Source organism: Pyxicephalus adspersus, chromosome 5, assembly GCF_032062135.1.
Source record: "Pyxicephalus adspersus chromosome 5, UCB_Pads_2.0, whole genome shotgun sequence".
NCBI lineage: Eukaryota > Metazoa > Chordata > Amphibia > Anura > Pyxicephalidae > Pyxicephalus > Pyxicephalus adspersus.
The window spans coordinates 114,592,147-114,618,965 of record NC_092862.1 but is presented as its reverse complement, the minus strand read 5'-3'; the positions used below and the strand labels follow the sequence as shown (position 1 = coordinate 114,618,965).

At 36.6% G+C, this 26,819-nt stretch overlaps 1 protein-coding gene across 1 annotated transcript in view; it reads right to left on the bottom strand.

Annotated features, from left to right (window-relative positions):
* GSDME (gasdermin E) overlaps window positions 1–26,819 on the bottom strand; it is a gene marked incomplete in the record, with an annotated part of 55,552 nt that overhangs the window by 7,094 nt on the left and 21,639 nt on the right. Inside the window, 5 exon segments of the mRNA XM_072412511.1 lie at window positions 5,136–5,322; window positions 8,396–8,523; window positions 14,815–14,982; window positions 23,347–23,467; window positions 26,718–26,819. Of these exon segments, the coding sequence (XP_072268612.1) occupies window positions 5,136–5,322; window positions 8,396–8,523; window positions 14,815–14,982; window positions 23,347–23,467; window positions 26,718–26,819 (706 nt within the window).

Below are 26,819 nucleotides of genomic sequence, written 5' to 3'. Positions count from 1 at the left end.
AGCCCCTTACTCATTCCATAAAAGAGTTAAAATATGTGTAAAAAATAGGACGAGGCTTTAATGTTAAATTATTTTATTGAATGTGTGTGTTTTGTGTGTGTGTTTTTGTAACTTTTTTTTTTTTTTTTTTTACAGGTTATCCCACAATGACAGGATGATTCCCACGGCTGCATTCATTCATGACATGAGCACAGCTATGCTGACAGCTCCACTCTCCTGATTACTCCTGCAGCCCTAGAGGAGTTGTAGTATGTGTTACACATACAAACACATGTCACAGCTCCTCTAGGACTGCGAGAGTAATCAGGAGAGTGTAGCTGTCAGCATAGTAAAGCTCCGCTGATTGCCCTGCTCCCTGATTGGCTGAGGAAAAGGGAAATGCTGATGATGCTTGAGCTGTTATCAGGGTTTCCTATTTCTCAGCCAATCACAGAGCACTAGAGGTGAATGGGGATAAGTCTCCCCATTCAAGTCTAGTGCTGAATGGTTGAAAAAAGGAAAACCTCAGCCAATCACAGAGCACTAGGGGTGAAACGCGTCTCTTTTGTAAAAGTGCATAAAAATGCAAATAAACATGGTAGGAGCATTTATATGCGTTTTTAAAACCGTGCGTGTAGACCCAGCCTTAGCCTTAAACGGCAATTCCTGTCAGCCAATAGAAATTCTGTCTACTGCATAACAACCATTGTAAAACCTTGAACCCTGATATTAGGGAACACAGCAGGACCTTTTCCACTGGCTATTGGTTGTCAAGACTGGGAATGCTCCCAGTTATATTGCTCCTAATGAAGGGTGAAAACTAGGGTGGAGGATTGGAACTTCTTTCATCGGTCTTAATTCTTCTTACTTTCCTTGCACTGACACTAAAGAGGGAGGAGGAAAGGGTCTCAGTAACAAAATTCTACTTGTTTTGCTGCATATTTTCATTTATTTATCTAAGTTTGAATGCTTACTTGCCAAAAGTGGCATTTGGAGTTTATTTCAACTTTATTAATAATTAACTTAAGCCCTTCACAGCAGAAGTGAAGTTTAAGCTCACTTGATTAGTAAGCGCACAATCTATTTATATATTATTACCAGGTAGTGTATAAATAATAAATGAAGCAAGTGCATCTCATTTTAAACTGAAAAATTATATGTGACAGCTAAGGAAGTTGTGCTAGGTATGTCTGGACCTTAGTTCACTTTAGCTTCGAATCGCAGCTGCCAGGAGCACAAATCATGACAGGGGCAAACATTTGAACGACTTGTTAGACAATTACCCAAATAACAGCGTTTAAAGTAGAGGCAGTGGACCAGTATCGGGCTGTGCTGAATTGGGCCACAGGCGTCCTTGTCAGCTGCAGACTTCCCTGTATCAGGAAGGACTGGTGTGCTCTTTGTATAATTGGCAGCAGTTGATAAGGACGGTCTATGGAAAAATCTTGCATAAAACTGGTTTGTGGTGCAATAAGTTTTGAACCGCTACTATATAAAGAGATATGGTAAAAGCCATAAAACAAAAAAAAGTGTCAGTTGGCTTGGAAAGTATCCAGAGGAACTCTATCATGTTATGTGTCATGACAACACTGCACCTACAGCTGTTAAAAATTAAGGTGACTCAATATGGTTTTATTTAAGAAATGTAATATTCTTGTAATCAACATAACTAAGCATTATATATACATTATTTAGTAGACTTTTACACCTTTAAAGTCTATTTTCCTATATACATTAGAATGATTCTTGCCAGTATGAATACATATTTAGAACACAATGGGGACAATTTTCAAAGCGGTGATCGGATAACAGATCACTACATCATTGTTTTCCATTTTTCCACATCTGATTGATGCCTTTATATTGTCATATTTAAAAAGGGTGATCAGATATTATATGGTGGGTATCAGTGCTTTGATCTTTATATTGGCAATCAGAAGCTTTATTTGCTTGATTGCAGCTACCACTGCAAATGATAGTAACTGGCCCAAATGTTTTCTCTCCAGCTACTGATCACAAATTTTTAAAAGAAATTAGTAAAAAAACTTTCTACTTGTTTTTATTTGGTACATTTATACATAGGGCCAAAATAGTTCTTTCACACATATATTTTTTTTTTATCAGCTTCACAGTAGCTTACCACAAGGGCTTCCATAAAACTGCAAAGTGAGATATTCTAGTCTATTATGAGTAACTTTATACGTTTCTGTGTAAATGTTAAAACTATATTTCAAATGTATAAAGTCTCTTGCCGCCTAGAGCGTACAAATTGACTTTGGTAATGCTATTTCTGCTTTCCGTCTGCATTTAAAGGCTTAAGAAAGGCTAGAGCTACTAGAGCTACAACTTAATCATTTGATGCTGAAGTTTTTGCCAAATTCTTTGTGCATTCTGTATCAATACACATTGCACTCCACATTCATACCCTAGGTACAAATCAGTACAAACAGGTTTCATCCTGCAATCTACTGGCCTTGTAGTGTGTAGAGAGGCCAATTTACTAAGACCATTTTGTGTCAGAAATCTATTACCATATATATATATGGTAATAGATTCCTGACCTTAGTGTTGACACAAAATGGTCTTAGTAAATTGGCCTCTCTACACACTACAAGGCCAGTAGATTAATTCCAGCTGGCTAGACAGCATATCCCTTGTGAACCATATATATATGGCTGGAATTATTTTTTTCACTAAAAATACAGTTTTGTTAGTTTTTAATAGAGCAGGGAAGGTTACCTCGACCTTTTAGGTTTTTATCTGTGTGCGTGCTGGGGAAGACTAAAGCCCTGTAAAAACCCCAGATAGACATCATATTTCTGTCGCTGAACTTAATAATTTGTGATTGTTTCCAGTGACAGGTAAATGAATGAGCGCCGTACACACAGTGTAGTTCTATGGAGAGGTGAGGGGGATGGACAAGCAAGTGGCACCAAACAGTGCTCTCCTCCACAGTAAAATACAGCTATTGTTCCTGTTGGGTCGTTCAGCAATCTGCCTGGGGATATTGATAAATGATGTCAGGGGACTGCTGAATTATAACCTGAGACTATTGTGACCGCTCATCTCAGGTGACAACTGTAGTTTTTATGTAGCTTTACACCTTTACTTGTCCTGGTGGCTAATGTAATGGACACAGAAAATAAATGGAAATACTACATTTTAGAGATAACTTTACAAAAAAAAACATAAGAATAAATCTTCTAATAGGGGTTCTTGTATTGTCTAGGAATTCCCCTCACTTTGGGAGGACTTCTCCTTATTTCTTGTTCTTGTCTTAAAGACAGTAAGTATGGTGTTTTCCTTAGCATGGCAATAAATAGTAGACTCATTGGGTTTAACCCTTCTGCAATTTATTTCCTGCTTTGCCTAAATTTTTTTCTAGATGGCTCTGCATCTTAGTTTGTTCATTTGTCCAGCCACAATCCTCCCTCTTTCTGTGTCACTCTACAGTTTTTCCTAGAATGGTAAAAATCCACTGACTAAGTGATAGCACACCTGGGAAATGAAAGGAACAGGGTGGATACAATACCAAAAATACTTTACATTCATAGCTACATAAAGCATATTTAATATGTACTTTCCACTCATACTACAGGAGGCTGTGGCTTAGTCTTGTGCCAAAAGGGGCTGCAAACACAATAAAAACATTACAGACTGTCCTTGTCAATGTAGCAAATGGGATCTGCATTCTTTGTGAAAGTGGAAAGTGCTAGTGCTCAATGGAAGTGAAAGTATGTGCCAAGTCCCCAAAAGTCAGATTTAAGGCACCTACAAACATAGTGGTGACAGTTTCCTGTTTGTCTTGTTTCCTGATTTGGATTGTTTTAGTCAGCTTTGGTGAAGAAATATGCTCAGCCTGCTACTTTAGAAACAAGTCACCAATGGCATAATCCTGTGCTCAAAGGTTCCCTTTAAAGGTAAATTCTATTGACTATTGTTGTGAAGTTTCCTTGACAATATTAGCATTTTGTAGCCTGGAGATTCCTTTTACTTAACGCTTTTTTTTTCTATTTTACTTTTTTACAGGCCAGAGCACAAATCTAACAGTGTTTCTGTTGCCCATAGCAAATAATCAGCATCCGTTATACAGATCTAAAATGAAAGAAATGTTTCCTACTGCCTTCTATTTACCACTAACTCTAAGGATCCATGAATTTTGGCAGCTGTGCTCTCAGTGCCGGTCACTTAAGTCTCTGAGAACTACTGAACAAATCCTGTTCACCGTGTTCTTCACAGAACTTACTACGAATGCACTATGGCTGTGCTAAAAAATACCATCTACAGTATATCTACTAAAAACTCTGCTTATAGCTACAGTATCTAAAACTTATCAAGAAGAAAAAAACAAATATGGTACAAAGAGTAATTGGCTATATATAGACATTTGGAGATCCACATCTTTGTTCTTTAACTGAAACAGTGTTTATAATTAAAGGAAAGATAGAGGCTTGTGGGAATATGCCAGCTTGTTCCGGAATACCAATCCCAACTTAAGCATTGAAGTGGCTTTCGTGTTTTTTGTTTGTACTTGTTTAGTACATTTGACCAATAACCTTTCGTTCCTGTAATTCGTGTCTGGTGATTTAAAACAATATTGTTTTATGTGGGAATTTTAACTTATGTATTCCTACTACATCCACTGAAACTAATATCATGTAACAAGAAAAGTAAATTACCTATTTTCTACAAATAACGTGTGATGGTCAGGGCAAGTCCTTACTGAAAAATACAGTTTTAGGTTTAAAATTTAAGGGTAAAAATTAGGTTAGTTGGTTGACAGTCTCAGGACAAGGTTACTTTAAAAGATCTAACGTAATTTAAAAAATACACAGAATTTTTAAACCTTAGAAATACATCTGTCTTATAAAGTGAAGAACAGGAAATCCTAATATATGGTTGCTGTAGCTGGGGAAAAATCCTAAGCATGCTAAATATATATTTTATGTGTCTGTTGTGACAACATAAAAAAGGCTCATGAAAAATATGTATATACAACTATTAAAACTCTGCCAGCTGTGGGAGGAATAAAAATGCAAAAAAAGAATATTTATTAAAGGCTCTAAAATGATGTGCTGCCAAATAGAGAAAACATATTTAATAAATCTGCTATTTAGCAAGAAGTTTTAAAAGGGAAAAGTGAAAAAATAAATTACCGTCCAGTGCACTGGTGAGGATGTGTACAGCTTCAAGAACACCTTCCTTATGTGGCTCCATGAGCTTCTGGTTTGGCAATTCATAGCCAATGAGGTAAAGAATCTTCTGGACCCGCTCTCTGTTAAATGACGTTAACTCATCCAGGAAGGTCAGGCCAGGCCTGTTTCCTAAACAGATCTCCTCCACCTACAGGAAAAACATAATAACGTACTAAATTTTCTAACACAAAATCCTAAGTCCAACTTACTATACTATAAATAACTGTACATCCCATCGTTTAAGCTACAAGGTGGTGAATGAAACAGCACATTCTATTTTTAGTTTTACTAGTTTTTTAGTTTTCACATTCTATTATTAGTTTTTGATATTGGAGCAATCCTTATGATTGGACACGATTCACTTGCCCCCTTCCTACAATTCATAGCATGAGCTGTCCTGAAGCTCCAAGTCATAACTGGCCAGAACATTGAATAATCGTGATGTTTTGGTGGGGATCACCTCAAAGCTGCAGCAAGGGTTGAGCTTCTGCAGTCAAAGGAGTTCTGGCCTTTAAACAGTTCTCATCAACAAGCTTGGATTAAGCTGTTACCAGAGCAATATGTTCCAGATTGGGGTGGAAACCTTAATAAAGATCTGTAATTAGAAGGCTTCTATGTATGCTGCCAATGCTGAATTTCTCTACAAATGCTAGTTGCCTTCTAGTCCAATTACCTGAAGACCAATTATTAACAGGACTGCTGATCATCTTACTTTATATGCTTCATACCTGATCCAGGTTAGCCATTTCTAAAGTGGATATCATTGAAGATGTCCTAGGTCATAAGAAACTTCTATAAATGTCAATTGTATCTAATTAGAAATATCTACCTTTTGTCATTCCAGTATGTGAGGGTGAAAAGGCACTCAAGTGCTAAGGCCAATATATCTGCAGTGTAAAAGGCCCAGCATGCATTTCCCTACTTGTACTTTAACCATTCTGTAGAACTCACTAGTTATAGGATCCAAAGTGATCATAGGACAGTTCTTCCAAGATGGCTTTCTCCACTCAGAGACACACAAGGTATGCTAAGTCAGTAATAGAGAAACAATTAAGTGCAGGGAGACCACAGACTATACGGGTGATAAGTGCATTCTACTTGGGAGACATATTAAGAAAGAGGAGGAAGAGGTCAAGTAAAGTGGTAGTTGGTTTGGTGGTCTGATGCAGGTGAAGGACAGTGGTCTGGAGGGGTGAGAGCACATATGACTAAGTTTGGCATCAGTCAGACATAAAGTAAAGGAATAAAGGCAGTATTATATACTCCCTGACTGGTACATGGTCATGGTCTTTGTGTTTAAGGTGAAAAAATGGGTTTCACTTAATATCATCTCATGCTGAGAGAATGGAGGAGGTCAAGAGGTGATGAGAGTCAAAAAAAAGATGCGGATAACAAAAGGAAAAAAGTATTTAACTGATTTTATATCTTTGTGATTTGTCTGCTACATTTTATTTACTTAAAAACATCATTCTATAAGCTGGACCTTCAATTTATCCTTCAAAAAGTTGACCTTTTTTTATAGAAAACAATTTAAATAGGCCTATTCACAAATTGTTATTAGATAAACATATCATGTCTATGTACTGGTGGTTGTCTGCTTGGTAGAGCAGAATGAAGCAAAATTAGCTATATTTAAACAGGACAAGCTACAATATAAATGGAAAAATATTAATTATGCCCTTCAGTTAAATGCTGAAGGTGCTGTCGCTGTAGAAATTCTCCTCTGACCCTGCTGAAGGACAATTCTTATTTGAAAACTTATATAGAACATGAAAAGATTATTTCCTTTTGTTCTGTTCTAAATAATAAAAGATATAAATAAAATATGCAGCATGCAATTTGATACATGCATTTAAGAATGAAAATGTCAAAGCAAAATTAAAATACATGAGAATGTTTAACTTCCTTATTAGCAGATTTGAAGTTCTATGGTTAGCATATTTAGCATTTTGGAAGGAAGTATTTATTTACCATCTTGCATCCTTATTTTTTCACAGACTTAATTGTGGCTGTTGCCCTGCAGTCCCTGAATCCTAGGAACAGTGTCTATATACCATTTGTTTGTTCTTGTTGTGACTGTGCAAGTTTTGGTTTCCTTACAAAGCATCAAGAAAGGTAAAATGTGTTTCATTTAAAATTATCTCAACATGTGTGTATGTATATCATTAGTAGCAGAAATACATTGGGTCTGATTTATTAAAGCTCTCCAAGGCTGGAGAGGATATACTTTCATCGGTGAAGCTGGTGATCCAGCAAACCTGGAATGGATCTGGTCCAGGATTTAACATTTGCTAACAAAGCAAATTAATTTTAGGAAATCCATTCCAGGTTGCCTGTATCACCCAGCTTCACTGATAAAAGTGTATCCTCTCTAGCCTTGGAGAGCTTTAATAAATCAGAGCCATTGCATGTTATTCTAGGGCAAGAATAGATATGTATAGCTCTAACCACTGCTGAATATATTGACATTGTACAAAGAATATTGCCTATTGTCATTAGTTGAACTGTTTTGTCATGAACTGATTGATTGAATGACTGGGTTACACCTCTTTGTAAAAGCTTCATAAAATATATGGACTCAATATAATTACATTTATTAAATATTGCTTACCTTCATGGGGACCTTTATACATACTTTTGCCTATATAAAAGTGTCCTGAGGAAACTCCAGACATTATTGTATGTAGTCAAATTCTCCATTTTTGTAGATGCAGGCTCGGGAGGCAGTTGCTATTACCCTACTTTCAAACATTTTCACTGGGAACAATTATATGAATTTATAAAGCTCTCCAAGACTGGAGAAGATGGTCTATCATAGGAAAACCTGGGTAATCCAGCAAATGTGGAATTATTTGTTTTTTTGATCCAGCAAACCTGGAATGGTTGTAATTTGTTAACAAATGCTTTTAAAGCTGGACCACATCCTTTCCTGGTTTGCTGTATCACCCAGCTTCACTGATGAAAGTGTATCCTCTCCAGCCTTGGAGAGCTTTATAAAATAAGGTCCATATGGTTAGATTCAACAACTAACTGTTGTGCACCTGAAATTATAGAATACAATTTCATGAACCAAACCGGCAATATTAACCTCTAATTTTAGAGCTGTATGGCCTGTAGTTATCGTTTCAAGAAGGCCACCTACCTTAGCTACAGAAAGTGAATTCTGTCCTAATAAAAACACATTTATTATTTAGCTGAATTAAAGACTTGGCAGATCTTACCACAGTCTGTAGCTGAGTGACTGTTTGACCATCATCTAATATTTCCAAAAACTGATTGTAAAGCTCTCCACGTTGGGCTTTAGGAAGGTCTTGCAGCACAGAAAACTGCTTTGTTAGCTCAAGAATATCTAAGTGAGAAAAAAAAGAATCAAAGTGACTTTATGTTGTAATGATGCAACAGCATATGATAAAAGTATAGCATTATTATCCCGCACTATGGAACAGGCTTTTAGAAGGTGAGGATCATTTAATGGATTTGTTCCTGCAGTACGGTTCAGTGAATTTCATGTTAGTTAAACAATCTGCTTGTGCTGGTTGCCTCCTGCTGAGTATGAAGCTTTGAAAAGTTGTGTACATTACAGCAGCAAACATTAGAACAGTAGCACTGGAAAATAGCTCCGTGATACATTGCCATCTCCCGTGAATGCCTTCTTCATTATTTAGAACAAATTTCAAAGCTGTGCTCAGGAAAAATACTCAAAAGCCAGCCATGTTTATATTGGGAACAGGTTATAGCATTAAACAAAAGAGAATTTTTTTTCTTTTTTTTATTAGGGGTCTCTAGTTACAAACTCCAAGGAAACAAATAGACACAAATTTATGCAGTTCTGTATTGAGGAATAGAAACCAACATTTTGCCTATTATTAGCTTTGTGCAGTACCTGTAAATGTTGAGAGAAGCAGCACAAAGAACAAAGCAGTTGTGATGTAGTGCTCATGTGCAAACAAGGGAAATGCTAAGAGAAAGAAAAAGCAGAGTGACAGAAAAATTATCTCATCAGACTGTTGCTTCTGCTGTTAATATGCATTCAAAGGGTGAGGAGAAGACCTTTATGTGTTACTAAACCAAAGAGGAAAATCAGGCCTCCTCGCCTACCAGACAGAGCTGTGTGGTGTGGCAGAGCTTTCTAAAGCTCCAAACTGGACAGGAATACAGTCTTATGTGAGTTCACAAAGCAGAAAGAAGTATACGATGTATATACACTTACGGCTACTTTATCAAGTAGTGTTGGTCGAATATCTCACTCACTCACTCATTAGATTTCACAGGTATTCAATCGAATAGTGGGATATTGTTTGAGTGATCGAATGCCGAATTTGAACACCATTGAAGTCAATGGTGGGAGAATTCAGTTAATTTTTAGGGACTATTAAGGGCTGCAAGAGCAATCAGATTGCTCTTGCAGCCCTTTACTAGTTGTACGTGTTCTTGGATGAAGTTTGATGTTTCTCTATCCAAGAACACAAGGCACTAGAAGTGATGAATGGGGAAACTTGTCCAACTTGTTCAACCTCTGTTGCCCGGGGATTGCTTGCAGTCACAGCTGTGACCGCAAAGTTCCAATGGCCATGTGACGGTGGGAACTGAACTACAGATAAACTCTGCAGCTCCACTACCATCCCGGGGCACTACAGGTTAATTAACCTGTAGAGCCCCGGGGATCGCACACTCTTATCAATGATTGCAGCCTTGGCTGCAACTATTGATTAGCTCAGTGTGCAATACCTGGGGCACTACAGGTTAATTAACCTGTAGTGCCTTGGGGAACGCACACTTTTCACAATGATTGCAGACTCTGCTGCAATCATTGAGAAGATGCCCAGCCAGCAAGTATCTCTTACTCTGTAACACGCACAATAGTATGATACATTTGTTACATTTTTCCATTTATCTTGCAATGGATAAAAGAAAAATGTACCAAATGTATCAGAATATTACTATGCTGCAAAGTGCGTTACAGAGTAAGAGATATCATGTCATTGTAGGATAACCTGTAAAAAAAAATAGTTAAATAAACACAAACACTCAATAAATTAATTTACCATGAATATTTATTTTTTTAACACATTTTTTTAAATTTTTTTTATCCAAATTTTTACCGTCAAATTTCGTTTTTTTCGGGTTGGGTCTACCCAAGATCGAACAGCCATTTTCTGGTCAAATATTCAAGGACAACCCGAATTTGAAAACTAACATTATTAGTAAGTACACCTTGTTAGTACTGGGTTGGACCTTCTCCTCCTTTAGAACCGCTATAATTCTTCATGGCATTAGATCTATAATATAATAGCATCAGAAGTTGCTGTAAAAATGTTGGCTGCACAACAAATCTTCCATTCCACCACATCCAAAAAGTGTTCTGTTGTATTGAGACCTGGGGACTGTGAAGGCCATTTGAGTCCAGTGAACTCACTGTTGTGCAAGAAACCAGTCTGAGAGGATTTAAGCTTTGTCACTTTTGTCATTATCCTGTCAATATTCTGCAGGCAGTACGATCAACTGATAGATACACTGTGGTCATAAAGGGATGAACATGGTCAGCAACAAGACTATAGTAGGCTGTGTCATTTAAGTGATGCTCAGGTGGTACTACGGGGCTTAAAATGTGCAAAGGCTGGATGGATCAAAGCTTCTTTTTTGTTAAAACAAAATTCTGCCCCTAATATCCAAGTAGAAATTGAGACTTCACAGACCAGGCAATGTTCTTCCACACTTCCTCTGTTCAATTCTGCTGCAAATTGTAGCTTTCAGTGCCCCTATGTAGCTGACAGTAGAGGCACTTAATGTTAACTTCCGCTGCTGTGGTCCATCTTCTTTAAAGTCTGACTTGTTTTGCCAGTCTGAAAATCTCAGTTGCCACGGGAGAACTTTTGAGTTACCATTTCTCTCAGCTTGAACCAGCCTGGCCATTCTCCTCTGACCTCTGGCATCAACAGGGTATTTTCACCCAAAGAACTGCCACATTGGGTATGTCCCATTTTTAGACTATCCTCTGTAAACAATAGAGATGACTGGGAGTGATCAGGAGTTTCTGACATAGTTAGACCATCCTGCATGGCACCAACAACCATGCCACATTTAAAGCAACTTAAAAAAAAACATTTTCCCTATTCTGATGCTCAGTTTGAACTTTAGCAGGTCATTTGTCTACATGCATTGAGTTGCTGTCATGAACTTGGCTGATTAGATATTTGCAATAACAGGTTTAACTGGTGTACCTAATAAAGTGGCCAGTGGGGGTACGTGAAAACTATTTAATAATTCTCAACATCAGCTATAATAACATGTCCCACTATGCCTGATACTGATCACTATATTCTTAAAACCTATAAAAAACATAACTGTCAGCCAATAAAAGTATTACTTAAGTGTTTTCTGAAGTCAATAATATACAATACAATTTTGTGGCTTTTTTAAGTTATAATGAGCTTTAGGTTTTTATTTTAAATTATCTCGCGCTTAACTTTTTTCTATTGTTTATATTCTTTTTTTGCATATCTTTATTGGTTTTTAGTTCTGATTGAAAATCAACATTTTTTACAGTTTTATATTTTTTATGTAAAAACAAAATGTTAGTAAAAAATCTGCATGCTGTAACACATTTCCAGCATCTGAAAGCTCTTTATAGCTTCCTAAGAAAGGACCAACTCATGCCAATCTTTGCAAGCAAGTGGACAAACCAGAACTAGGACATGTATTGTTTCACTAAGAATTGTGTTTCCAAATCCTTTGCAAGAAGTGAGTGGTCTGATTAGAGAATACAATTTGTATAAATTGATTGGTCCACTACTGCAAATTCACCAGAACGCCAACATTCTTATATTTTACAATTATTATTACAATTGATTACAAATTTTTTTTTTTAGGTGCAACACCCTTTTCTTTGCGCAGTGAGATCAGCAACATTTTTTTTCATGGGTGGGGTGATGTAGGATGAAGAGCCCGGAAGAAAAGGACGCAGGACCAGATGCCGGACACCCCCGCAGTGATCGGTCTGCCCTGCGGGATTGAAGGTAAGTGTGTTTTGTTTTGTTTTTTTGTGTTTTGAGTATAGTTCCTTTTTAAAGATAAAGGAAAACAACACATTATTCTGAGTGTCTGGTTTAGAAGATCCTATAATTATTAGGAGCCTACCATGCCCCAGAGAGAAAATTGTAAAAATTATATAGTAGATAAATGCTGCTTTGCTGTTAGAAACGTCATAAACATTTTTATTTAGACTGGAGTTCTTGTTTAAAGATAATTGTTAACATGCAAAATTATTGTCTAAAAGGTGATCTAGAACCAAATGATAAGGTGTCCAACATTTTGGCTGATATATAATTTATATAGTTAAGTAGTATATAATACCACTACTACTTATAAAATACTACTTCTATTTATATAATTAAGTAGTAAGTAAAAAAATCATTCATTGCCTTATGTGGTTTGCATGCAGAAATCTTCTGTGACTGCTTATAAACATACTGCAACTGCATACTAAAACTATTGGACCAGCAAGGATTAGGAGATCTGTGAGTGGCATCCATGAAAATTGTTCTGCTGGTGCCACATAACGTATGTGAAGCAGAAAAGAAGAACAGTTAAAAATCCTCTGCATTTGGATGATAAAAAAGGTCTGGTGTCTGGTTTTGCTATGATTGAAAAATGAAATGGAATGTATGTAAGGTCTGAGCTTAAAAAAAAGCCTACTGGTATTAGGGAAAAATTGGAAAACAAAACTTCAAAAATTATTTCTAATTAATGTACAGTGCTGGGTAATATGTTGGTGCAACATAAACCCTGTTTATTATTATTATTAATATTATGAGTGCATACAGTAATGTTATTTATAACCTATAAATATCAATCAATTACAAGTATTTAGCAGATATTTGTAGTCAGGAAGCTGAGTTGTATTGACATAACTGAGCTGACCCTGGCAGAAAAGAAGCCACCTCCAAAATGTTATGCAGTCCAAAGCAGATAAAACAAAAAAAAGTTGAAATATTAACGAGAAAAATATGTGGATGGTCTGCTTTTCTGATTAATGTCATGGATTAATATATATCTCACCATGACATTTTGAAAAACTTTCAGAATCCCTTTAAGGGTGTCATTATATACCATATATATACCATGCTATGCATTTTTAACGTTTAGTGGAAGTAGCATACAGAATCACTTGATGTTTTTTTAATTTGAAAAAAAAGAAACTGGGGCCAAAAAATGTTGTCTCATTTGATTTATGTTGCAGAAATTTGAAGCATTTGACTTTTTGCAGCATTTCACAGAATCATCAGCTTTAGCAGCTATTCAAGTTATCCACTGGAGCATCTTACTGCAATAAGCATTTTAAAACCCTTAATCATTGCTTGTCAATTCCAATATTTTTTTTAATATTAATAGGAAAACAGTACAACATCAGGAGATATAACAGATAATAAAATAAATTAAAAATAAAATTAAGATAAAAATTAAGTTATCTAAAAAAATTGATGAGAAGAGTCGTTTTAGACACCTAAATATAACAATGAATACATCAATCAGAGCCATATGACCTAAGAAAGAGGACTGAGCTCAAAACACATTGAGACCCTCTACAGGTACCTGTCAGTATCTAATCTCAATGTTACAATCTTATTAGTTAAATTAAAATATAAAATAAGGAAGAAAAACAAGCTTGGAAAATATGGAAGGGGACCAGGATAAAATAAATAAAAATACAACACAAATATCAAGATGGGGGAGGAGGAGTTAGGAGTCCAAGGGGAAAGAAGAAAATATATAGGGGTCAGGAGCACACTTAGTGATTGTGGTAATTTAGACTATAAATCCTAATTATTGCTTTGTCAATTCCAACGTAATTGCCAATTCGCCAGTAGATGTACGAGTGCCTTTAAAGACATTTCACTGCAATTAAAAATACCTTCCTTATCTTTCACAAGGAAGAATGCTGGTAAATTGATTTTTTTTTAATTATGCTATGCTTACAGTTTGTTCCTAGTATACGTTATTAGTGAAATGAATAAACAAAATCATCAACTTGTTTAAAATCTAATGTAACATGAACAAAAAAACTGATTGCCTACAATTAGGACACACAATTTATATAAATATAAAATCTATATAAATCTTTGGTATAAATCATGTCAAGCAAGTGTAACAAGCACAGTTATTTTCAGCATCCCAAAACATCTACACAATGCCAACCTCTTCTGCAGCATAATCTGCTTTATATACAAAAAAATGTGGCTTAATGGAATTGTATGTTTTTTAACTGGTAAATGTAGTGGTGATGGGTTAGTGCACCGTGGTTCTGTTTGCTATGCATTCAACAAATGTCTGCAGTTAGAATGAGCTGCAATGTAAACCTATTGATAAAGTACATAGCAAGAAGTACCACCATTGTCTGATGGTTGTCAGTGGTGGTACATCAGCTGGGAGCTGGTATGGGCATTGTTCCAACCATACAGAAAGTGGTTGGCAAGATAAACAACCATCTGGAAGCTGATTTGTTACTTTGACAACTGATTTAAAGTTTTCTACTTGCAAACATCTTTATTCATTTACAAAATGGTGCTTGCTGCAATCTGAACCTTATCCCTAGCTGAGGTAGAACTTCACCAGTACATGAAACAGGGCTACTCCAATTCACCTTGTCTTATGACAGATAGAGAAGCATTGCTTGGCACATTTCTGCTTCCGTCCATCACGTCCCAGTCACACAATGGCACCGTGTGAGCCACAAGTGGTTCTGCGTAGTGATGCTTTTCAGTGCATTCTTTCTCAAAGCCTCCTTGTTTTTCGGACAACAAACAGAATTCTGTCAGGGGAAGAAAACAGACATGATATAAGCAGTTGCATTATAACGCTGTGCAAAATGCAGTCATTCACATTTTTTAACCATAGTGAAAACAACTGAAAGGATTCTATTACTCCACAATATGCAATGCAAAACTGATATTAAACCACAACAGTAAAAAAACAGTATTTGTGGGCAGCATGGTAGAACAGTGGCACTCTAGCCTTTACAATGCTAAATCCCAGGTTCGAATCTTGGCCAGGACAATATCTGCATTAAGTTTGCAGGTTCTCCTCATGTCTGTGTCGGTTTCTTGTGGGAAATCTGGTTTTCTCCCACATTCCAAAAACATGTACTTAGGTTATTTGGCTAGAGAGGATACACTTTTATCAGTGACGCTGGGTAATCCAGCAAACCTGGAATTGATCTGGTCCAGGATTGAAAACATTTGCTAACAAATAGCAAATGACCTTTAAGCAGTCTATTACAGGTTTGCTGGATCACCAGCTTTACTGATGAAACTGTATCCTCTCCAGCCTTGGAGAACTTTAATAAATCAGCCCCAAAAAGTACTCCTGAAGCTCATGAAGTTGAGAGGTAATTTTAGGTGCCCCATGTATTGCTTTAAAAGAATGCTATAGGCTGAAAGGTATTCGAATAGTTACTGCTTTGTTTGAATTTTTGCAGAGAGCAACACCTGCAGCTGAAACCATCAACAAGATGACCCTGAACATGGATGGCCTTGAAAGCTGATATTAGACCCTAGCAGTTAGAACCAGCTTGAACTAGAATCCAAGATGGTGGACAGTCATGTTTTGTGTTATGTCATGTTAGACACATGCTTTATCCACCCCATTAACTGTTTCACTTTAGATCATCTCTTAAACTGTTAATTGAATAATTGTTGTTACTCACCTAAATCTATTTCCTTCCCTTATACTGCTTTATAACACATTGTTCTGCATATATTTATATGTAATCATAAATTGGATATACTTGGATCTTGGGTTTATAAAACTGAGAGCTCAAGGGTTAGCACTCTGGCCTTTGCAGCACTAGGTCCCAGGTTCGAATCTCTGCCAGGACACTATCTGCATGGAGTTTGCAGGTTCTCGCCATGTTTGCGTGGATTTACTCCAAGTACTCCGGTTTCCTCCCACATTCCAAAAAACATGCAAATAGGTTAATTGGTTCCCCCCAAAAAATTGGCATTAGACTGTATTAAAGACATATCACTATGGTAGGGAAATTAGATTGTGAGCCCTATCAAGGGACAGCTCATGACTATGGACTTTGTACAGCACTATGTAATATGATGGTGCTATATAAATACTGTATAATAATAACCACTGTCTATTTCAATAAAAACAAAATATTATATATCACAATAGAAGACAGGTCATAATCTGACTGCACAAAATACATTAAATTTACTAAAAATATGTTCTGCATGGACTTCTCTAATTGGCTAGAAACTGAAGGAAACGGTTGGTTCTTCCACTTGACATTTTATATATATGTATACTAGATCTAATGACTAGTAGAATGCATTACCTTAAATTGTCTGTTCTTGGGTTTAGATACCCTGTAATGCTAACAAAGAAAAATCAATATTTAATATATACAAATAAATTATTTTCTCTGATATAAAGATGATTACTAGAGACAGCACTTACGAATCTTTACATTTAAGTTTTAAACTTGTCACTGCAATAACTTATAATAAAGCTTATTGAAAATATCCTATCTCTTCCATTTGAAGCATAAAACAGCCATGTTTAGATATCCTCCGAAGATGTTGATTAGAACAGTTTGGTCATGATTCTTGTGCTGGTAATATAAATTCACTGTGAAAGAAAACCATTCATTATCCTCACACCCTGCCAGACACCATGCTGTTCTCACGCAGCCCTCACCACAGGCCGAGGTAGAAATGACATCACACACTGTGACAGCTGCACAGCGAGGAGATGTACGCCTGCGTACAGACCACTTCATAGATGATAAGTAGACTCCTCACGTTTCTCTAAGATCAAGGTTATCCTGTGTAGATTTCAAATAAAATGACAGCTTTATGTCTGCCTATACTACATTAGCACCTGCATGGAAAACTTTGCAAGAATTTGATTGTTGTCCTTTTGTATTGATCTCCAAAATCTTTTACTCTGCAGTTAAAAGCAGTTACAAATAAAACATGTAACCCATCTCTACAGTCTGTGTATATGCTGTAAAATAGAAATGCAGCCAGCAGTCTTAAAGTGAAGCTAAATTTCCACTTTAATAAGATGTGATCAGGCAGGGATTTATTGCAGAAAGGAAGAGGCAATGTCCCTTCAGCAATAAGTGTTCTTACCTGCCTGATCACCATGCCACCTGTCTAAATTTTGCATGTGCAGATCAGCATTGGTTGCCAGGATAACCGATACATCCTGTCTTCATTTTATTAATTTTTATTGGACCACCAAAAATGTTGCAGGCTACAAGCTCTCCCCAGTATGGTAATAGGTGAAAGATGCATCTGTGTTCTGTAATTCTATGTTACAATATATTGAAGATAACACAGAGAAAAGAAGAGTTGATTTCTGTCATAATTGTACTTACCATTTAGCCTTACATAGTAGGCTTAGTATTAAACACAGTGCTTTAAAGAAAAAGGACCATGCACTTGGGCCAATGGGTTTGTCTCTGCATTGCATTATGCAGTATGAACTGATGACATCCCAAGTCATGTATTCATCCTACATTCATGTCTTCGGTAAGCACAGGCTTGCGGTGCACACACAGTATGGCTCCAAAAACCTGTGAAGATGACATCCCAAGTCATGTATTCATCCTACATTCATGTCTTCGGTAAGCACAGGCTTGCGGTGCACACACAGTATGGCTCCAAAAACCTGTGAATTTCAGCATGGATCACCTTCTCCTAGGACAATCTATAATCTTCTCTTGATTTAGTTAATTTATGGATGCAGTGCCTTGCATGTTTCTTATTCCATTAAGAAAAAAAAAACATTTATGACTCGTTGGTTATTTTAGAATTTGGAATGTGGAATGTGAGAGGAATTCCAGCATTACACAGTATTTTTACTGCCTAAATCATTACAAGCAATGCCTAGACTGGTTCCATCTTTTGTAAAAATGTGCTACCTAATTCCAACAAAGGCCAGAAATCTATATCATACATATATTGTTGGCATTATTAACTCCAAAAGCATCACATGGGCTAAGTGATAGATCATAGTTCATATATATATGTATATATTTTCTGCTGATTCACCATCACTTGACAATCATTGGACCATATGATGGCCATATGCTAAGTGATCAAACATTTACAAGAGAATCCACTAATTCAATCATTTCTAATTATAACTTTGAGAACTGGATAACCATGGAACATAACCTACTGCGTGGAAGGGGCCAGCTGCATGAAATGAGTAAAAGGCAAGAATACACAACCCATAAGAAATCATCTTAAGAACATCATGCTATAGCAAGAGAACAATCTTTGACTTCTTTATTCTGTAGTTGTACTTGCTTATTTGGGTTGTTATATTTGTTGCCTGTATTGATGTATTTTGTACTTATGTTGTACATATATATGTATATTTATATATTAATAAATGTGACACCATTCTGCCAATTATTTTATTAACTTCAGTAGCCAAGATGTTTATATACTTCCTTATTTTTTTTTTTTTATTACATCTGGTGTTGTATTTACATTTACTATGTAAAAAAACAGAAATGTGGGAGAGTTTTATTTCAGTGTCATTAATTTACCCATACAATAAAAAGCTGTTTTGTTTATCTAATGTGGGGCAGCTTATTACAAAACAAAGTAAATTCTTAGAAGCAGCACCTGACATGCTGTGACCCTAAGCATAACCCAAATCATGTGACACTGGATACATATATCTAACTAAAACATTACAATTACAGCTGTTCTATTTAAACATACTATACATTTAAAGTGGAATTCTAGTCAGGATAAACCCCCAGCAGTGGTTTAAAGAGCTTACAATCTAGGAGGTGGGGAAAGTATCACACAATAAGAGGGGAGAGATGGCTGAAGATCACAACCAGAAAGAAGAAGATAGGAGCATCTGTACTGGAGCAGGGACAGGTGAATGCAATTAAAAAATTGTATTCAGGAGGGTAAAGTTATTTTATTGTAGCCCCTTTTAGCTGGGTGCACCACCCAGCACTTTTCAGTGACCACCCGGCTGTTTTTAGGTTACTGAAAAGTTTTAGGTTTACTAGTTACTCGAATATTACGTAAATACATTTAAACTGACTTTAAATTGGTCAAGCTAATGAAAGATATTTTATAAATGCAGCCAAAAAATACTGTTCCTAAGACTTTGGTTAATTTCTTGGTAAATAGGGTAGAGCATGTTACCCCCCCACACACACACACTTTCACCCAAAACTCACACGCACAGACCTTTAAAATAGGATTGTTGATCACCCTATGTAATTATATCAGATGCAAAAAACACAGTAATATTTGATTAATTTAAATCTCATTTTTCTTAGCAGGTCCTTCTTCTCTCAAGTCTTCAAACATACTGTGTAAGCACAATCTTGGCATACAACATGTTGCTAATAAAATGTTCTTGTACCAAAGCAGTTGTGACGCCATCACAACACCTACACTTACCACCCACTGTAACCCGGGATGTGCCAAAGTTACAAGTGTGCACAATGTCATCACATTTCTACTGCTGATTAAAGGGCAACTCCTGCCATGAAGTAGAATGTATCTACAGGGTATATTTTATGTGCAAAATGAGTTGTTATCCACACAAAACTGCTGTGTAATCCTGAAGGTGTTCATAATACCTTCAGATATTTCAGATTGCACTGCTGCTACTTTGTGCTATTTAAGAAATTCTTCACCTCAATGATGCCCACACTCATCCTCTGTAAGACCACCTTGATTTTCAATTGATGTGTAGAGTTCAATTGGTATGGGCAGCATGGTGGCTCAGAGGTTAGCACTCTGTCCTTTGCAGTGCTAGGTCCCAGGTTCAAATCTCGGCCAGGCCACTATCTGCATGGAGTTTACAGGTTCTCACGGTTTGGGTTTGGATTTTGGGACATTTCAAAAAACATACAGTTAGGTTAATTGGCTTTTCCTGTAAAAAATTGACCATAAACTGTATTAAAGACATATGACTATGGTAGTGACATTAGATTGTGAGTCCTACAGCTAATTACATGACTTATGGACTTTGTACAGTGCTGTGTAATATGTTGGCACTATATAAATACTGTGTAATAATAATAGAGATAAAGAAAATTTTGAAATGTTCTAAACAAGTAAATTGGAATCTCTGACCTGCAGTTTATCAGGCCAAGAAGTGCTCGGACCTCAGCAATTCTGAGATTATTCACCGAAAGGGAGTTGGGTAAACAAAAAGATCTTCTATAGCTCTTCACTTCTAATGGTCCCAGTTTCACTGGCACAGGGACCAGGAGGGTGACAAATGCCAGTATCTAAGGCAACTGCATGGCTTTACAGGCAATAAAGGAATGCTGACAGAATGCTTTTAAAATTGTGTATATTGCATCCATGGACTTATTTTAACTCACTTGGGACTGATTTATTAAAGCTCTCCAAGGCTGGAGAGGATACACTTTCATCGGTGAAGCTGGGTGATCCAGCAAACCTAGAATGGATTTCTTAAGAGTCATTTACTATTTGTTAGCACATTTTTTTAATCCTGTACCAGATCCATTTTAGGTTTGCTGGATCACCCAGCATCACTGGTGAAAGTGTATCCTCTCCAGCCTTAGAGAGCCCACTGATCCTAACAACATATAGTGTAAATCCTTGGCAGAGAAGTTTTTCCAGTTTGCTGACCCTTTCAAAACTAAAAGACACTCTGAACAGGTATTGCTGAATGTGTATGAAGTTGTGACTTTATTTTTTTATATTTGTAAATAAAATGTTGATGGCAGTATGGTGTCAGCCAAGCAATGAGCAATTTTAAAATTTTAGCAAACACAGCCTCATTTTAGCAAACTCAGCCTCCCGTTTTCCTTCCTAACATATTCTCTTTGAGCATAATTCAAGGACCAACGTGCGTAATATGCATGCGTAATAACTGCTTATACAAACCTAATTATTACCTGCCATCACTCATACTGTTTCCAAAGATGGACACCCCAAGTACTAAAAGAAAACTTATTAATCAAACATGAATTTCCCAACATCTTTAGAATTATTTCCTCAAAAGCTTAAGGTCTGTCAAAGTCAGTTCTGTAGTTTTTAAATGTTGTAATAACTGAGCTAATTAAGCAATTTCTTTGTTGGTATATACTTTAACTTTAGAAAATTAGGCAATTATGCTGCTCTTATTAACATAAAGGTGTACTGCATAATAAAATGTAGAAATATCCTTCCCTGTACAGAGTGACTATACGTTGGCTATGATCACTTTCACTAATATCATAATGGTCTGTTCAGCTCTGCTGCTTTCCGAAATTGCTAAATCTGTATATGGTTTCTGTCAACAGCGGTCACAGTGTCCTCAGATACACCATGAGCTGATCACATGTTGAACATTCATGTGGTTATGTCACAGGCACATAACACTGAATGACAGCCCTACTTATACCATGACAGAGAGCATGTAAAATACCAGCATGTGTAACACACGATCTCTGGCTGTTCTGCCAGTTACCTTGCCTGGTGACCTTTCTACATATTTATCATCTATTCTTACTCCATGCTGACAGTTTACTCTGCACATTACTATAGTTATGCTGCCTCAAATGTCACTTTGTACAAGTGACAAACTTTCCGATTCCTGTTCATACAGATAATACGATGACATGCTGACTTAACAAGATCACGAAATAACTGACCGTGTATAAAGAAGTACATGGAACTACATGTCTCAATACAGGCTTAAAACATAAATATTCTGGAAATATAAAAACATAAACATAAAGTTCTGGAAATATAACTATAGCAGTAAAATTGATACTTAAGTTATGTAGGTAAAAGTTGAGTACATCTCAATGAATCCTATACTACTTTATTTAATACAACTGTGTTCTTAAGGATACGTTTACACTTGCAGTGAAGTTGCGGTGCACTTACAGCTGCCTCTAGGGAGATGATACCAGCTACCAGCTCATATGGAATGGACAGAGGTGGCAGTGAGTGGTGTTAATTCTGCTTATTGCTACCAGCTGTCAAATTTGCAGCTGCTAGTTCTAAGAAATAGCACTGCGGTGCAATTGTTTGAGCGGCTGGCAAATTGCCAGCCATGGGGAGATACAGGATTGCTGGATCCAGAGCCAGGTGTGAAAGTACACTATAGGAAACTATGGCTGCGTACACACATTCAATAATTGAAGTTAAAGATCCTTTCCAACGAAAAAAAAAACAATGCAGGATGCATGAACCACTGCTGTACATACAGCTCTATTCTACTCTATGGACAATGGAGGGGGAGAATGACGGAGCTCACCTCTCCCCTTCACTTGTATTACGACCATTCGTTGATCCCCCAGGACATATCCATGAACAATATTGGATGAGCGTGGTACATACGCCAGATTCTTGTCCGATACTAGCCCTGAGGTAATTATAAGACAAAAATCATCTGACCTGTGTACGTAGCCTTAGACTAAGAGAAATATTTAGATTTCCATTGTTCATCGATCCTTCTAAAAATGCTAGTTGGCTTATAGTCTTTCTGATCCAGAAGCTTGGAAACTGACCCAAAATAGTGTACAGAACAGGATTTCTAAAATCTCTTCTGTTTTCTTGCTCCTTACCTGCTCCTCAGTGACACAGAAATATTAGAGGCTTCCAAGAAACTTGACATTTTCAGAAAAAGGTCAGCAATTGCAATCTCCTTATTTTTCTTGGGTTTTGCTATGCTTAAGCTAAGTTAAGCACAGTACAATTATCTAAGGCTACATACACACATGCAAAAATTATCATTGGAAATGAACGATTAACGACCGATCGTCCGATAATCATTAACAAAAAAGTGAACAACAACTGGCCAACAACAACTAACGAGGAAGGTCGCTGGAAACAAACGACCGTCCCGGTGGATCTGATTGGGCAGCGATCATTGGCTATCTTTTGTGTGTGTATGGTCGTTCAGTGATAGTGGATGGTTTGGTGGTACACTTTCTCCGGTACACGTCACTTCCTGCATCGTTCAAATGATCGTATACAGTGTGAGTATATTATTGGTGGATTATATTTGAATCGTGAATAATCGTTAATCGGTCGTTAATTGGTCGTTTTTTGCCTAAGCAAGTTTATGATTTAGCAGTTTAGTAGTAAATGTACTATGATTATCAGATTACTGACACCCTTAGCTGTGTATTATGCAGCAGCCTCTGACTTACCAAAGTGGCCATCACATTTTACCGATAATTCCATAACTGCATAGGCAATAGTAGTAGGTGCAGGAATTTCCAGTATTGTATTTTCATCCTGTGTGAAGTTCCCGTTCTCCTTGACTGAAACCTGTGAAAACATTAAGATGTTTCAGTTGGTTGGTGACTGACACATGTAAGCAACATATCTAGTTACACAAAAATTCAGCAAAGCATTCATTTATTAGTGCGTAGTGTAAACTGTATTTACAAAATGGCCATGATCCTTTGTAAGGAGATTCCAATATTTCCATGGATATCAGGATATTTCAGCACTGCATTATGTACTAAAAATGAGCCTAGGACTGAGAGGTCCCATTGATTAAGCCATGCAGGGGTGTAATTCATTCATCCTGTTCATTAAGAAAACTAAAAGAAATACAAAGGTTGCCACTGCTTCTTCTACTGTAAACTTGTCTCTGACTTGTCCCCGACTATTTTTCTGAACTCATATTTTCTGAGCCACTGACCCAAAACAAATATAAAGTAAGTAAGTAAGTGAATCCCATCTTATAAGTTTATTTGGTCTGGGTCACTGAGAAATCAATGAAGACAAAGGATCACTATAGGAGTGAGACCGACAAATAACATTTTTAGATGCAGTTCAACAAATGAAGTCTCTATAGCTTTCTCGTAACCAGTTTCCTTTAAGAGAATCAAGGATAATGAGAATTCACATTACTGTTTATACCCTAGTATAAACCATGATTTGTTTGATTTGAAATTTACAAAAAAAGAATTGTGGTTTGTAATTAGGTCCCACCAGTAGATGGCACTGTATCGTCATGAGTGTAACAATCTTCTGCAGCAGTCATATTTTAGCCCTTACCATGAGCACCTGTCAGCCAACCAGCAGAACCACAAAATAAGCAATGCATGTTTTATCTCCATCTCTAGTGATTGTCATGAAGGCACCTGGGCTGCTATGCATATTTGTAAAGCAAAATACCTGTACATGTAAACTTACCAGTCATTGAAGAAGGCAGGCAGTAAGCAAAGTAAGTCAGGAGATGTGACTGGTAAAAATACCCACTTAGAGACCCCTTGGGATTCTTGATCTAAGTCTATACGGGGTGTTGTACATAGAAGTACTTTGTATATGTGAAAATGTATATGTGTGTATATGTGAAGAACAAGAATTACAAAAAATACAAAAATTAAAAAAAAAATTAAAAAAAAAGATTTTATTGTACAAAATCAAAAGAAAAGAACAGGCAATGCTTTTCCTACTTCCCTATTTACCTTTATACCATATATATCATAAATATTTTTATTGATTTCTGCCTAGACCAAGCCAGAGTATTTAACAGAGTAACTAGTGCAAGATGCTGAACGCATTTGTGGCTGCTATTTTTAAAGACCTAGTATGCTTTAGTGTTCTTACTCACTATTATAAATACAATAAAACCTGTAATGAATAAGTAATAAGTGAACAAAGTGAACACAAATCTTATGAAGCACCCTATTCACAGGACCACCGCCTGCCAGCAAATTCAAGTAAAATGGGTATTTCCATACTAAAAAAAAAAATACAGCTGCAAAGTGGAATACAGTAATAATGAAAACATTTTCATAAACAGTTAAAAAAAATAATAGTCATAGTCACCTGTTGCTAATATGAAAACCAAATGAAGAAGATTTTATGCCATGGCCTTTAAATATGGCTAAGAACAGATGGTAAGATGGGTTTAGCAAGCAACCATTCTTGCAATGAATTAACTAAATACTGAACCATGTATAAACCTGTTTTTTACCACATGGTGAATAAAACTATTTAAACTTGGAATGGTTCTGCTCTCATGATCATGCACTCATCTCTCTCCTATTATAAAAATGTGATGGCATGAGGTGATTGGGCTTGGAAAGCGACAGAACATCTGTTCCAATCACCGGAGTCTGGAATACCAATAATTCTATCATCTTGCTGTCTGAACACTGCCAGCCCTTAGCATTTCCCAGAAACAGACAAAATTAGTACTTCAAAGCCCATTCATAATATCAAACCTACCGGTCTTTTCATTTATCCCCATTTCATTTCAGAAAAATAATTTTCTATATTAACCAAAAAGCACTACACTCTAAATAAAATTTCATAGTGTATAAAAACAGGAAGCTATTATCCCCTCTTCAGTTGTTGTAAAACACTATTAATAACCTCCATCCTCCATTTCTATATCCAACACCCAGATAAATGATGTGCCTGTGGTCACCCCCCATTACTACAGCATCACAAAGTACATCTCACATAAGAACAAGCAAAGCTCCCTACAGGCAGATATATTTTTGTTCCTGGTTCTGTATATTCAGAGTAGTGGTCACCAAGGTGAACAAGAAAAATCTTCACCATAATTTTTCTCCATTCTCTCTGCCATTGCCTCCAATGCTATAGTACTAAATAAATCCAAAATTATTTAACCCTGATTTTTACCTACAACCTGGGACAAAACTTTTATTGCAGGTAACATCATTAGGAAGGGTAGCAGTAATGAAGGACAGTATAATGCAGGTAAAAATGGGGAATTGAGGGAAGTGACAAACTACAGCAAGCCTTCCTCTGAGATTGTAAGCTCCTTGGGGCAGGTTCCTCTCCTCCTCCTGAGTCACTGTCTGTATCTGTCTGTCATTTGCAACCCTATTTATTGTACAGCACTTTGTAATGCGTTGGTGCTACATAAATGCTTATATAATAATAACAACTAGATCCAGGGACTATTCTCAGAATACAGAAATATTTATTTTGTTGCAAAATATTTTTAGTGTAATATCTGGTAGGCATAACCTTTTACTAGATTACCTGAAAAAAGGACAATGTAGCTCTGCATGTTGTGCATGACTGAAAAAAAAATGACTGAGAGCACCAAATATTCCCATAATAGAGCTAAACCTCATTATCTTCTCTATTACTGATAACCTTCATGGCAGGCACAGTGCTGCTTGTACAATGTGCACTTCACTAGATTTCCATACTAATGGAGGCTACTAGTTTTATATTTTTGTCCTTAAGATCAGTGGAAACAGAAACCTAAAGTACCCTGGAAAGAATAAATGATCTACCATTATCACTCCCGCAAAGTGGAGCAGATTAAAAAAGTTCAGTACTGCAGCACAGAAGTATAAAGTGTGCTAAACACACATTAAATAAGTTTTGTGGTGGCAAGGTGCCTTGTGGTAAGCCAGTCCATTTATTTTCAAGGCAAGGACTTGGGGTGCCAACACACCATAGGACATGCCTGCTCATTTAAGCTGCATTCATGTGATGACGATGATCAATATTACATCAGAAATAATCTGTATCCCAGCATCCTATGCATCAGATGATATATGGAACGCAACCTTCTTACCTTTACCATTTTTGCTTTAACGCCAAGTTTTCCACCAAATGTTTCCTCTGTCTGTGCATGTTCGGAAATAACACACTTTTGGGTGGTTATTATCTTTTCTTT